We start from the raw sequence: 15,000 nt of genomic DNA, 5'->3' as shown, positions 1-15,000 counted from the left end.
TATCTTTATTAACATTATTATTATCACTATCATTACTGTTATAATTGTCGTTACTCCAATGGGATATTATCATTGCCATTATTATCTCAAACACTGATAATTTATAAGTATCACTGTAATCAATGTTTGTGTACTGACTTCTTTTTTATTTTTTCCCTTCTTATAGTGTGTGATTATGATCACCATTACCATGTATATTTTTTTTTTATTCACATTCTTAATCATAACAATTTCCATTATTTACCATTGATTATGTTAGTAGTATAGTTATTATTATCAATCTTATCATCACCATTATTATAACTATTAATATTTCTATCATCTTTATTATTGTTGTTGATGCTGCTGCTGTTGCTATTGTTTTAATATCATTCATCAGAGATATGATAAAATAGAATAATAACTACAGATTAGTGATTAATGAGGGATGACTTGTGACTGATTATCACTTATATCCTATTCATGATGATAATAACAATGATATTGACCCACCCCCTAAAGTTTTACAATAATTTATAATTTATGTTTTTTAAATTGAATATAAAAAATGATTTTAAAAATCATAGGGTCACTTGTATCATTCTGTCTTCGCCACTTCCTTTGAACCTTTGGTGAGAGCCTTGAAACTATGAGCCATCCACACCAGCGCCGACAGAGTAAAATAAGCCACCAGACAAGTATCCAAGAATGTACTCTTTGAGATGGGCGTACCACGGGCGTAGACTACAAAGGCGGCGCAACGGACGGTCTCGACGAGGGGCGCCCACCGCCAGCCGTCGTACAGGGCCCCGATGAGTCCGACGGAGAGCAGAATGAAGGTTGACATCAGGAGGACGCTTAACCACGAGGACGTCTGACGGAGACATGACAGCGGTAACAGAGAATGAACATCCCGTCTGTTTATATGCATTTACAATAAGTCCGGAAGAGTGAGTTAACTCTGGATGGGCGTTCGAACTAAACCGAATTCGTTTCTAACCACGCTAATCGTACATATATATAGACATACTAACCGATAATTTTGCTATGAGGACCTGTTGCAGAAAGAGCGCAAGGAAGTACTGCAGCACAACATAGACTTCTTGCCATATGGGGAGTCGAGGGTCGTACTTGGCCCTATTCGCCTGGACGTCTGAAGAAGCGCTGGGATCACCCAAGCGAGGGGTGCCAGGGTGCCAACCGGGGCCATTGAAAAGAACTTTTATCGTGTCTACCCAAGTGTTCATGTTCTTTGCCTTTTTGAAGACTTCAGAATAATAGTACACCTACGGATTAGATACATAGATTGTTTAATATGTTCCTTTCTCTAAGTTGACGATCATCTGTTATTATTATTATTACTAAAACTATTGTTCTTGTTATCAACCTCATCATTATTGTTAATAGCATCACTATGTACATAAAACAAATATCATCATATCGGTAGCATATACCTGAAGCCAAATAACATTAAGGGACTGAGGCTGGTCGACCTAACCCGTAGACTATCTTCTCGTCTTCTCGCTCTTCTGCAAAGGTTCCAAAGAGTCGATCCCAGATGACCAGCACTCCGCCGTAGTTCTTGTCTAAACAATATTTGTTGGCTCCTGATGTGAGGAAATTTGCGGGAGACGTGAGTATTAAATATCAAAATGAGACATTATTTGTCGGTCTGTTTATTTCAGATTTTTTTTTTTTTTTTTTTTTTTTTTTTTTTTTTTTTTGCTTGTCGAACTTTCTTGCCTCACAACCAGTTATCTCTCTTTCATTCTGTCTCTCTCTCTCTCTCACTCCCTTTCTTCAACTTTACCCTCTATTTCTCCCTGTCACCCTCTCCTTCCCTTCCTTTACCCTTCCTCCCACTCTGACGAAAACCCAACCCTACTTTACCCTTTCCATACCCACCGTGATGAACCCTATGGTGTGAAGGCGTGTTGAGCACCCACTCCAACGGCCCAAGCTTCCCAACCGTTTCCGTGTGAATCCAAAACTGGTAGAGGAGATTAAACTGGATATGAACGAGCAGGGCAGGAAGCGGGATGCCCAGAAGAGCGAGAGGGTTGTAGAAGACGACCCAGAAGGTTCGCTGGAAGATGGACTGGCGTAGGGCGGTGGAGAGGTTGAATTCTTGGGACGAATGGTGCACTTGGTGAGCCGCCCAACCGAGGCTCGTTTCTGGGGGAAAGTGCTTGGTGACCTTAGATGTCTAGCCCATTTATTTGTTTTAACCATCAGCCATTTTTAGGGGGCTGAGATGGAGGGAGTAGTGGTGCGAGAAATAGATAGACAGCCCGATAAGCTGGTAGAGGTATGGATAAGTGTGAAGCTAATAAGTGGATAGGTCAGCCTTATCTAAATGACTTATGATCACATAGGCTCAGAAAAAAATAAGAGGAATTATCAATCTTAATTGACGAGAAGCAACGCAGTTCATTGCTCTTAATATCTCGAATACTGTTATGAGCATCAAAATCGCCCGTTTACAGACCGAAATTACTCAATACAATATATATATATATTTTGTTTAAGTATGATGAATAATTCCACCAACTCTGAAGACCAACGAACCATGAGTCGCGCGGTGAAACCAATAGAACGCAAAGTCCACTCCAACGGCAGCCGTAAACCACGTGACAGGCGAGTCCTAGTCTAGATCAACCACTCTGTACCGATAAAGCCAGTCATATGCGAAGAGCTCAGCACCTCGGGATAATATTCTGAAAAGGGAAGTGTGTGTATGCGAGAAAAAGGTAAATGGTAATTTATTATTATGATAATATTACTATTATAATTACTGTTAATATCTTTAATATTATTATTATTAGTGTTATTATAGTTGTTTTTATCATCATCATCATTATCATTATCCTCACAGTTATTATCTTTATTGTTATTGTGACTGATATTATCATCCTTATTATCATTATCATTCTTATCATTACTATTAATCTTTCAATATCAATATTATTGTTATAATTATTATTATCATTATGACTATTTCCATCGTTGTCATTACCATTACCATTATCATTATCGCTATTATTATTATTATTATCATTCTTGCGGTTGTTGACATTATTATACCAAATATTACTATAACTGGCATTAATGATATTATCATGATAACAGTAACGGTGATGATAACTATAATAACGATAAGGAGTAGCGATACTGATACTGATAATGATAATGCCTATAATTAGAGTAAGCCGTGTACATTTATTTTACGTACTTGCTGGTTTCATAGACGAGCCCATGTCCTGAAGATGTAATTGCGTCATTGATGCGAGCCTTTTTACCCTGGCGCCAGAGGAGAGCCCACTCCAGGGCAAGCAGCGCTACGAAGAGAGGAAGAGCCTGGAACATGGAAGGTATTTTAGGTGATGAAGACTTACTACCAGGATTATAATTCTATTATATACCTATGCATATATATAATGCTGATTTTGTCCTTACAAACACACACGCATTCATACAAAAATGCACGCACGCACACACACATACACACACATGCGCACGCACACATGCACACAATCACACACACACACACACACACACACACACACACACACACACATATATATATATATATATGTATATATATATATATATATATATATATATATATTTCTGTGTGTGTTTGTGTACACACGCATGTGTGGGTGTGTGTGTGTGTGTGTGTAGCGTCAGGTGCACGGGAACCCAGAGGACTTGGTGACACCAATTATAGATTGCTTTTTAATTAAGGTAGATAGGTCTTCTACTGTGGCTTCCACACCTCAACTCCTGCTTATTTGCGTGTGGGAACACGCATATATACGTGTGTACGAAATACAAATACAAGAGTGTATGCAGAAAGACAGAACGTGCATGTATGAGTGTGTGAAGTACATGTATAACGGATTGATAAGCAAGTTTAAACGAGAGGACGCGCAAACGAGCACACCTCGCATACGCGAGTCTCGGATATTCCTAGCCGTAATTAGAATGCTCTTAATTCACAATTCGCTTTCCCTTTCAATGTCTGTCACTTCTTACTTTTCTATTATCTTCAGTTAACCAAAATCCTCTCAGTTACGGGGAACCACGACGAAAGGCTTAGAATCCCCGTGGTTTTCTCTTAATGCTTCGCCCAACATACGGTTCTGTGGACTGTGTACATTTACGTAAAAGTCCCTCTTCTATTGTTCACTACAAACGTTTGTATCACATTTCTCATGTAACGGTCTTAAACTGTAGCCACCATATAGGGTAGTTATTATTAGGGGGGGGGGGGTATGCATGCCTCTGTTCTGGTTTGTTGGTAAACAACTCCTCAGGTATGGGAACCTTGTTTACTTGAATTATATGCGTTATTTTAGTATTCTGATTTTAATATTATATGTACTTTAACTGTTTAAGGTCTCACTGTCTTTCCATTAAAAAATAGTATTTCAAAGTTAAAGACTGTTAATTTATTTCATTTGTTATTGTTATTACTGAGGGTCTTTATCCTTATGTTTCGTTTTTCGTTACTTATCGGTTCTCTGTCTAGTTCCTTTTCTTTACCTTTACAGGTGTGTATTTTATTAAGGGCAAGAGTTAAAGAGAGTCCCCTTTGAAATCTCCGTACATTAAGCAAATTAAAATATTTTCATCCTCCATATTATTTCCAGATCACCGATGCTTTTAATTTTACACGTGGTGTTTCATTTACTTTCCTTTACCGTTGCAATACTTATCACCGTTTGACGAGGAACTCATTAAAACACTAATAAAGGTTTAAATCAGGAAAACATATGTTCAAGTAAAATAGTAAATGAGTGAACCGTGGGGCTCGGGGGTACTTGGGCATCAAGAACTACATAAAGCCAGGAATCATTTAAAATCACACACACAAAAGATAATAATAATAAAAAAAGAACAAAATATAAAATAACCGAAGGCACTGGGATCTCCTAATAATGATCTAACAATGTCAGCCTGCCCACTACGACCTGTCTACCACTTAACGACCACTTAACTCCGATCCGCTGAACCTTGAGCGGTATCCACGAAAGTTCTCAGACAGTTTTGAGACGATTCTCAGAATAAACTCATTTCTTCACGAATTTGAAGGTATTTATTAGTCACAATAGTTAGCAGAAGGCGTTGTCACGGCCCGGCTCTTCATTAATCATGTTTGTTTCCTGAATATGTGTATTTATATGTGTAACGCTTGCACATTAGATTAGAAAAAACACATCTGCATACATTTGAAGGTATTTTTGAACCTGAAATAAATTGATGAGCGCAAATGAGCGAGATAGGCAATCGAAGGCCATATGCCACGTGGTCACTTATATTATTTGATGTATGTCAGATTTATTTACTGACTGCATTAGTATAATAACTAAACCATATATACGCTGTTTTGAATAATATAAAATTGTTAATTTAATCTATCTATTTGTTGATATTTTTATATGTGGCAGCGCGCCGGCCTGAGGCACTTTTGAGACAGTCTCAAATTTCAGCCTCAGAATCGTCTCAAAACTGTTTACGAACTTTCGGGCCTCCTTGCTCCAACCACGCCCTCAAGCAGAAAACACGACCATCTCCATGTAAGGTGACCCGATAAACTTTGACCCCGCTTATTTCCTTGTCCGATGGTTCTCCTACGGTGTTTCAAATATAAGAGTGAAACTTGATACAAGGGAATCCCTGAACGTAAAAAAAAAAAACTATTTATATTAAATTAATTATAAAATGTAGGAATTGATAAAAATAAAATGCTATGAAGCAAAAAAAAACTAACGAAAATATCAATCTGAGAATAGAGACTGAGTAAATGGAATATATAAAAACATCAAACGGCTATGGAATTGCATCAGAAAAATAAATGGATAAAACAGTTCAAAACGAATCCTCCTAAATTAAAATAGTACCCCATGAATATCATTTTCTTTAATGTAGACTCCATGCTCTAAACAGTAGCGGTAACTATTATCCCGGGGCTTTCACAACATTCGTTTTAACCCATTGCCGAGGGTAATGACGTATATGTGTATGCCATGCCCACTGTGAGTTTAATTGTTTAATTGCTTTTACTCATAGATGGCTACACTTGTACTACGTCACCAAAGAGCCAATTACGAGTAATGCCTGTCTCGCCAGTTTACCCTTTTCTTTCATTTACAATATTTTACGTTATCTTATTTTGCTGTTACTAATGTTTATAACAGTATAGTAATTTTAATGTTTATAATAAAAATAACACCATCGATATTCATAGCACTAGTAAAAAATACATTTTATCCTGCCAATTCAAATCAGGTAAGGTCACAGCATTTTCCCCATTTTTTATTCATCTTCCCCGACGGCATTGGGTTAATATATAAAGAGCGTTTCGCCGCGACAGGAGGTTACTTGTGGTTCAACGACGAGTTAATCGAAGAGGTGATAGTGAAAATCGGGGGGACCTGTATCTGATGACGGATCTGGCATCGATATATATATATATATATATATATATATATATAATATATAATATAATATAATATATACATACATATACATACACATACACATAAATACATACATGCATTCATATATATATACATATATATATATGAATGCATGTATGTATACATGTGTATGTGTATGTATATAATATATATGTGTGTGTGTATGTGTGTGTGTGTGTGTGTGTGTGTGTGTGTGTGTGTGTGTGTGTGTGTGTGTGTGTGTGTGTGTGTGTGTGTGTGTGAATATATATATATATATATACATATATGTGTGTGTGTGTGAATATATATATATACATATATATATATATATATATATATATATATACATACACATTCACATATTTACATACAAATGTGTGTATATATATATATATATATATATATATATATATATATATATATATGTATTTATGCACACTCACACGTTACTCATGGTAAATATGATTACGATAAAAAAATGTTACAAAATCAAACACAAGCACAAGCAAGAGTATCCAAGCGAAAGCAAAATTGCATGTTCATGTGTCAAATCTATGAACAACCAAACAATTATTTGGGAAAACTTTCTCAAAAGGCCTTACCTCATTGATGAAATTAGGAACCTCCTCTCTTTTCTCGAAGGAAGTGCTATTTGGACTCACGATATAAAATAAAGTTCCAAGACGCTGGAGTAGGGAAGGCATGATGTTTTCCGCGAATGTTAGCGCTTATTCCCTGAAATCGTAGTGCGTGTTCCGTCTTAATTCAAAACAGTAATTGGCAACTGTAGCTTCTTCTTTTTTCCTATAATATGCCATGAGCACTTTTGATATTTACGTAGCTACTATTATAATGTAGATTATTTCTATTCGTTCAATAAATGATACCAAAAAGGAATCTATAGATTTATTACGTTTACCTAATTTTAGAATCCTAAGATAATAGCACAAAAGAATGTTTAAATGGTTTTAGAATACAACCATAGCGTTGGTATAATCATTAATACAAAAAAAAAAAAAAAAAAAATAGATCCTCAAAAAGATCACGTCCAATCTAAGTTTATTTAGTTGTTTCAGTAATATTAAACGTGAACTTATCGTAAATAAGTTGCTATTCTGCGATCTACTTTATTATGCGGAGACTTACTGCGTTGTGCGGCCAGGTCCCCTTGATACTTCTATCGCACTATAGATTGATCTTACTTTCATTATCTTATCTTGGAGGACCCACGTTATCTGAAGTATTATCTAGTAACTCAGCAAAAAGCGTGACTTTCCTTTTGTGCGTAGGTAATCCAAAATTATTTCAGTAATTTGAATTTGTACTAATTTCCTTTTTGTTCTAGCAAGAAAAGAAAAAAAAAAACTAAATCCCTGTCCTTTTGCCCAGTCATGTTTATTATCTTATCAGTGAAAAATAATTCTTACCAGTACAACAAATTCCAATTAGACATGATGCATGTCGGTGCGGTCTTCTGTTGAATATATCTTATGTGTGTGAGTGTGTGTGTGTGTGTATGTGTGTGTATTTATATTTGTACATACGTATTTATATGTATATATATGTATATATATATTATATATATAAATATATATATATATATATATATAATGTGAAAAAGATCACAGATAGATTTCTCAGTCCATCTTCGCAACTTTGACAGTGGCTCTGATGACGGCCAAGCTCTGAGAGACCCACATTAAGGTCGACAGCGCAAAGTAGGCGATGAGGGTGTTGTCCAGCATAGCGATCTTGGTGACGGGCGTGACGCTGGCGTAGGCCACGTAGGCGGCACAGCGGGCGGCCTCGACCAGCGGCGCCCACCACCAGCCGTCGTACATGGCGCCGATGATTCCGATGGAGAGGAAGATGAACCCGAAGAATATCAAGACGGTCGTCATCGAGAAAGTCTGGAAAGGAAGAATAATAGGTAGAGTATTAACAAGTAGGCATGGCAATGATGCCCGACAGCAGGAGAGCACCAAAACTAATTAATTTCTCAAGCTCTTGTAAAGACATCTTACCGCACTCTGCGATATGAAGGTATTGTTGAGTATCAAGACGACTAGGAAGTGCACGACCACATACACCTCCTGCCACAGGGGAAGCTGAGGGTCGTACTTGGCCCTCGGTCGCCCGGACGTCAGGGAAGGTGTCGGGGTCGCCGAGGCGGGGCGTCCCGGGGAACCAGCCGGGTCCGTAGAAGAGGGCGCGGAGGGCGTCGCCCCAGGTGCTCATGCTCCGAGCCTTCTGGAACACTGCGCCGAAGTAGAAGAACTGGAAGACAATGATCTTGTAATGAAAGGAAGGGTGGGGAGGACTGGACGGAGAAGTATACGCACACCTACACACACTCACATGTGTGTGTGTGTGTGTCTACGTCTCTCTCACTCTCTCTCTCTCTCTCTCTCTCTCTCTCTCTCTCTCTCTCTCTCTCTTCTCTCTCTCTCTCTCTCTGTTTCTTTTAGTTTATTCATTTAATGAACTAGAACATACCTGAAGCCAAGGGACATTGAGTGACTGCGGTTGGCTGACTAATCCGTAAGCAATGGCTTCGTCTTCCCGCTCCGCCTCAAATGTTCCGTATAACCGATCCCATATTATAAGGACGCCCGCATAGTTCTTGTCTAGGCACCATTTGTTCGCTCCTGTTTGATGGTAGAAAGAAGGGAGATAACTAAAGTGAAATGTATAGTAAATGTAATGGTTAAGATGGTAATGATGATGTGATGATGATGGTGGTGATGATTTTGATGGCAACAGTGATGACGACGATGCTGATTGTCCTGGGTTAGTGTAAGTTTCCCTTAACTTGTGTATACAATGTCCATTCTCTTTCAATGATTTCGTGTGTGTGCGTGCGTGTATGCGTTCCTTGGTCGGTGACCCATTCAGCACGACCTTCACTTGGCTCCAAGTTCCGTGCCCATATACACCTTTTTCTCCACTTTTTATGAAGGTGAAACCTGACTTTAACTCGGAAGCACCTTTTCAAAACGGCTGACAAGGGTCTGTGCTCAGATTCGATATCTCGCCAGCAAACAAGTTGTCTGTGAAGACCCCTCTTCTGAACCATCCCAATGTCCCGTTTCTTGCGGATGCAGATATTGTCGTGTGTTTACATTGAATAAATTGTAAATATATTGGTGAAATGTGTCCTGCTAATATAATTATCCTGGAGAAATACCCACTCATCTAAGGATCAAACTGAACTAACAAAAAGAGGAAATACAAATAAGGCAAACCCTCAATGATGATGATGATGATGATAGTGATGGTGAGGATGATGATAGTGATGATTGATGATGGGGAAGATGACGAGGAGGACGAGGGCGATAATTATTATTAGTGCTAGAAAAAAGATAATTAGCTTTTCATTGTAGACTAACCTTTTATAAACTGAAACCAAAATATAAAACAACAACAAAAAACGATAATAAATAGGAAGCAGAGTCCATTACCGTGATGAACCCGATGATGAGACGGGGTGTTCAGAATCCACTCCAACGGCCCGCACTTCCCGACCAGCTCCGTGTGGATCCAGAACTGATACAACAGATTGAACTGCATGTGGACCAGGGCAGCCGCATGAGGAACGCCCACGAGAGCCAGAGGAAGGTGAAAGACGAAGGAGAAATAACGCTGAAGCATCGACTGACGGAGGGCAGTGGAGAGGTTGTAGTCTTCTGAGGAATGGTGGACTTGGTGGCTCGCCCAGATGAAGTTTATCTCTTGGGGAGAGAAGTGGGGGAGGCGTTGTATGTGAGAGAATTATTGTTATTATAATTCATTCATATATTTATTCATTTACGTATTAGGATATTGAGTAAAAGTAGGACGTATCATTGTCTTCATATAAAGTGGGAAATATTATTATCTAATCAAGCGTGTTTTCGTTTATTACTGACAAAAGACATCTGACAGCAAATAAAAAAAAAAAAAAAATAAAAAAAAAAAACGATTTTTTAAGCCCTATATCTAAAACGAAGAAAACATTGACCAATACAATTTGAAGTATCGAAATCCATGTGTTAAAGAATTAATCCAGTATAAAAGACTATGAAAAGGAAAATTTATACACTCAAGGATTCACACACATTACCATGAGCGGCTCGATGGAACCAGTAGTACCCGTGGTCGATCCCCAGGGCAGCCAACCACCAGGTCAAAGGGGAAGTCCAGTCCAGGTCGAAGAGACGCCACTGGTACGCCCATCCATACCCGAACAGAAGGAGGCCACGAACCAGCACCCTGTGGGAATCTCTCTGTGTATTTTGTGGATTTGAACTTTATCCTTACATGAAGAAAAAGTGTTATATGATCTTTGTTGTCTACCATATTTAATAGTTCAAGCTATTAACCATTACATGTAGAAAAAGGTACGAATCGGAACGAATATATTTACACTGTATGTGAACGATTTCGATTATATCTTCATCAGAAATACATTTATTTCTGACGAAGACATAATTGTAACCAGGCAATCAATTAAAAGATATTTATTTAAATTAAAGATATTTATTATCTTTTATATTTTTTTTATATTTGCTGCACTGAATGTGGTTCATCTCGTAGTACAGACTAGTCCTCCATGTATTACAGAGTCAGTTGATAATATATATGAGCTTGAAAAGGAGTAAAAAAGAGGAAAAGAAACAAATATAATAAATATAATAAGTATGCTTTTGAAAGAAAGTATTGAAAAAATGAAAAGCACAAATTAAAAAGATGAAATTTATTTGCCCTTGAAATATTAATAAAAAAGAAAAGAAAAGAAAAAAGCAAAAGGAAATAAAGACAAACGTAAAATAAAGAAGTGACCAACAGAAAGGTTATTTTAACATTTCATATCTCACCCTAATGCAGTCTGCAGAATTCCATGGGAGAATGAAGTGATGCAGTCGTTAAAGCGGATTGGAGGTTCCTGCTTTGCCTTCATCACCAGCCACTCTACCACCATGAGGGACATAAACGCCGGGATCGCCTGCCATGCAGTTTGAAAGGGTATTTAACACATTGCCGACGGGCATAGCATGTACGAACATGCCATAGCTTGTACGTACATACCATGTCCACTTTGAGTTTACTTGTTTAATTGTTTTTACACATAGATGGCTACACTTGTACCAGGCCACCAATAAGCCAATTACGAGTACTGCCTGTCTCGCTCGTTCACCCTTTTCATTGATCTTGTTTTCGCTCTTACTAATGTTTATAACAGTATAGTAATTATAATGTTTATAATAAAAATGACACCATCGATATTTATAGTATTAGTAAATAATACATTTTTCCCGCCAGTTCAAATCAGGTAAGGTCACAAGGTCTACTAATTGACTCCTTTGTGGCTGAGCTCTAGCAGAGCCATCTATGTGCAGAGACATTTCACAAAATTATAAAAAAAGAGCACAGCATTTTCCCTATTTTTTATTTATATTCCCCGGCGGCAATGGGTTAAGCAGAAGCACTCTCGGCTACAATTTATGGGTGTTATTCCTGTTCATTCGCGAGATGGAGTTATTAATCATTGTATTTACATTCAAGCAAATAATTCAAATAGATAGATCGAAATTTAACTGTCTCTCTGCCTCTGTCTTTGTCTGTCTGTCTGACTCTCCCTCTCTCTCTCTCTCTATGTCTCTCTCTCTCTCTGTATGTGTGTGTGAGTATGTGTGTGTGTGTGTGTGTGGGTGTGTGCGCGCGCGCGTACACACACACACACACACATATATTTATTTATATATACATATCTGTATATAAATATGTGCACATATACATATGCATATGTATATAAATATATGCACACATACATATTCATAGGTATATGAATAAATATATATATATATATATATATATATATATATATATATATATATATACATACATTCACACATGTGCATGCATCATCTTTAGCATCTCTCTTTAAAAAAAATAAGTGATCCACAACACACCCACTTCATTAATGTAATTCGGAACATCTTCAGACCGCTGGAAAGTCGTGCTGTTCCGATCAACCAGATAGAAAAGGCCTCCAATGCGTTGAAATCCGTCTATCATCTTCAGAAGTCAATTAGGTATCCGGTGAACTTGTTAAGCGGGTGAAGGCGTTTCCTCCGTGATAGAACCAGCAGCACGTAAGAACAACTGTGTCATTTACTAAACTTAGGGTGGATATTCCGTTATCTGAGATCTATGGCTTGTTTCAAGGTCGTTTTTAATCTATATGTATTGATATCCCGTAAAAATTAGATAAGCTTGTCATCACTATACATGTGTTTGAATACATATGAATAAATATATAAATACATACATACATATATATATATATATATATATACACACACACACATATACACACACACACACACACACACATATATATATATATATGTGTGTGTGTGTGTGTGTGTGTATGTTTACAGATATGTACATATATTCATATATAATAGATATATATAGATATACAGATACGTACATGAATACATACATAAACAAATACAGCCATCTATACATATATAAATATACACACGCATATAAATATCTGTGTGTGTGTGTGTGCGCGCGCGCGCGTGTTTATAAATACAAATACATGTGCATATATGTATATATATATATATATATATATATATATATATATATATATATATATATGTGCATATATGTGTATAGATGTATATACATATATATATGTTTTTTTGTATGTGTGTATGTGTGTGTGTGTGTGTGTGTGTGTGTGTGTGTGTGTGTGTGTGTGTGTGTGTGTGTGTGTGTAAACTGCGGCCTCATATTTGTGTCATTTGATCAACACGGTATAGTGCTTAGGTATCAATGCCTGAAGCTGTCTAAAACAGCGACAGTAAAAGTAAATTTTGATTCAAGCTTCCAGAGGGGGAAAAGATGAACACTAATTGGGAATCATCTCTTCTTATATATATTTGGGTTATACGAAATAATAAATATAAGAGTTTACAAAAGCGCCATACTATAAAGGTTACAAAGTTTTCGTGCGATTTTGATTTCCATTACTGTTTACAAACGATTTTTTACAGTTGTAGACAGAATTATCTCCCTCTTTATTTGTCAAGCTGCATGCATTAATAAAACATAAACTTCATAACAAGACTTCATACCAAATAGGCATATTTAAACATAGTTGTGATGCCACGTCTGTAAGAACACAATTGTGGGAACCACATCTCTGTGACTGGCGATCTCTGCAGGCACAAGTGTTTCGTGTTTTTAGGAACAACTTTTGATAGGTGGAAGACGATCCTCTAGTTTTATACAAAAATAATATGGGGATTGCACATAAAGTCTTCTCATTTCATGCAAAATATATCAATATATTATGAGAATATATTCTGTGGAAGATATACTTTAGTAGGTTGTATTGTTCAAAGATTATGTTTTTTATCTACATAAATTGTCCCATGAAAGATTACAAGTTTACAATGGTAATATAAATCAATAGTACATTTTGAAGATTTTGGTGTTACAGAGCCTAAGCTTTTTTTTTCAGAAATGAAAATGTAGCAGGGAATTATACAATACTTTAGTGACTACAAAAAATATTTTCCAAATATTTTATAACACACAAGGCCTACCGAAATCTGAAATAATGTTTTTTCTGTTTTTGAGCACCATGAAAAAACGCGTTATCGACGTGTGGAGCGTGCCGAGAATACAACTGTATATTTCACTACCGCTGTTAAACTGTATTTAGCTCGCCCTCTTACTCCAGCTTAGCAGCCTTGACAGTGGCTTTGACGACGGCCAAACTCTGAGAAACCCACAGTAACGTCGACAGCGCAAAGTAGGCGAGGATGGCGGCGTCCAACAACGCGATGTTGGTGACTGGCATGTCACGGGCGTAAGCCACGTAGGCGGCGCAGCGGGCGGCCTCGACCAAGGGCGCCCACCACCAGCCGTCGTACATGGCGCCAATGATTCCGACAGAGACGAAGATGAACACGAAGAACATCAGGACTGTTATCCATGAGAAAGTCTGGGAAGGGAGGGGTTAGAATCGTGTTAAAAGAACTTTACTCTAGTGCTATTATAAACAGCGTGTCAACATACTCTTTTTTGTTGATGCAGAAACAAATAAAACATTCTTACCATACTCTGTGAAATGAAGATATTATGAAGAATCATGATGATGAGGAAGTGTACGACCACATACACCTCCTGCCACAGGGGAAGCTGAGGGTCGTACTTGGCCCTCGGCGCCCGGACGTCAGGGAAGGTGTCGGGGTCGCCGAGGCGGGGCGTCCCGGGGAACCAGCCGGGTCCGTAGAAGAGGGCACGGAAGGTGTCGCCCCAGGTGCTCATGCTCCGAGCCTTCTGGAACACTGCGCCGAAGTAGAAGAACTGGAAAACAAGGATTATTATTATTATCATTATTATTTTTTTTTTAGAAAACACACACGTAGAATAATGTCAACAGATCTAGAGACAATGGCATACATTATCATTCTATTTTAACTTACATATATAAATTTGTATACACATATAGGATATATATAAAATTGGACAATTACAGACATGTACAGAC

General features: G+C 37.6%; 3 protein-coding genes across 4 annotated transcripts in view; all 3 read right to left on the bottom strand.

Annotated features, from left to right (window-relative positions):
* Nucleotides 1-7,271, bottom strand: part of LOC125045648 (alkylglycerol monooxygenase-like) — a 10,267-nt gene extending 2,996 nt beyond the window's left edge. Inside the window, 8 exon segments of the mRNA XM_047643056.1 lie at nucleotides 712-853; nucleotides 1,014-1,265; nucleotides 1,434-1,472; nucleotides 1,474-1,586; nucleotides 1,885-2,154; nucleotides 2,548-2,696; nucleotides 3,212-3,336; nucleotides 7,049-7,271. Coding sequence (XP_047499012.1) covers nucleotides 712-853; nucleotides 1,014-1,265; nucleotides 1,434-1,472; nucleotides 1,474-1,586; nucleotides 1,885-2,154; nucleotides 2,548-2,696; nucleotides 3,212-3,336; nucleotides 7,049-7,150 — 1,192 coding nt within the window. The 5' untranslated portion in view covers nucleotides 7,151-7,271.
* A 1,347-nt stretch (nucleotides 7,272-8,618) lies between these two features.
* LOC125045365 (alkylglycerol monooxygenase-like) lies at nucleotides 8,619-13,642 on the bottom strand (the record flags this gene model as incomplete). The annotated part of the gene is made up of 6 exons (XM_047642571.1): nucleotides 13,577-13,642; nucleotides 11,303-11,430; nucleotides 10,549-10,697; nucleotides 9,908-10,177; nucleotides 8,943-9,094; nucleotides 8,619-8,723 (listed from the first exon to the last, which is right to left on the bottom strand). Coding segments are annotated over exons 1-6 (870 nt in total), but the record flags the coding sequence as incomplete, so codon positions are not given.
* Nucleotides 13,355-15,000, bottom strand: part of LOC125045531 (alkylglycerol monooxygenase-like) — an 8,352-nt gene continuing 6,706 nt past the window's right edge. For both annotated transcript variants that reach the window (XM_047642842.1, XM_047642841.1), the window contains exons 7-8: nucleotides 14,565-14,816; nucleotides 13,355-14,451 (exon numbers count right to left, since the gene is read on the bottom strand). In XM_047642842.1, the coding sequence (XP_047498798.1) occupies nucleotides 14,179-14,451; nucleotides 14,565-14,816 (525 nt within the window). In that variant the 3' untranslated portion in view covers nucleotides 13,355-14,178. The remainder of the gene's footprint in view (nucleotides 14,452-14,564; nucleotides 14,817-15,000) is intronic.

This window comes from Penaeus chinensis, chromosome 37 (assembly GCF_019202785.1).
Source record: "Penaeus chinensis breed Huanghai No. 1 chromosome 37, ASM1920278v2, whole genome shotgun sequence".
Taxonomy (NCBI): Eukaryota; Metazoa; Arthropoda; class Malacostraca; order Decapoda; family Penaeidae; genus Penaeus; species Penaeus chinensis.
Note: the sequence above shows the minus strand (reverse complement) of the source record. Positions and strands in the feature narration are given on the sequence as shown.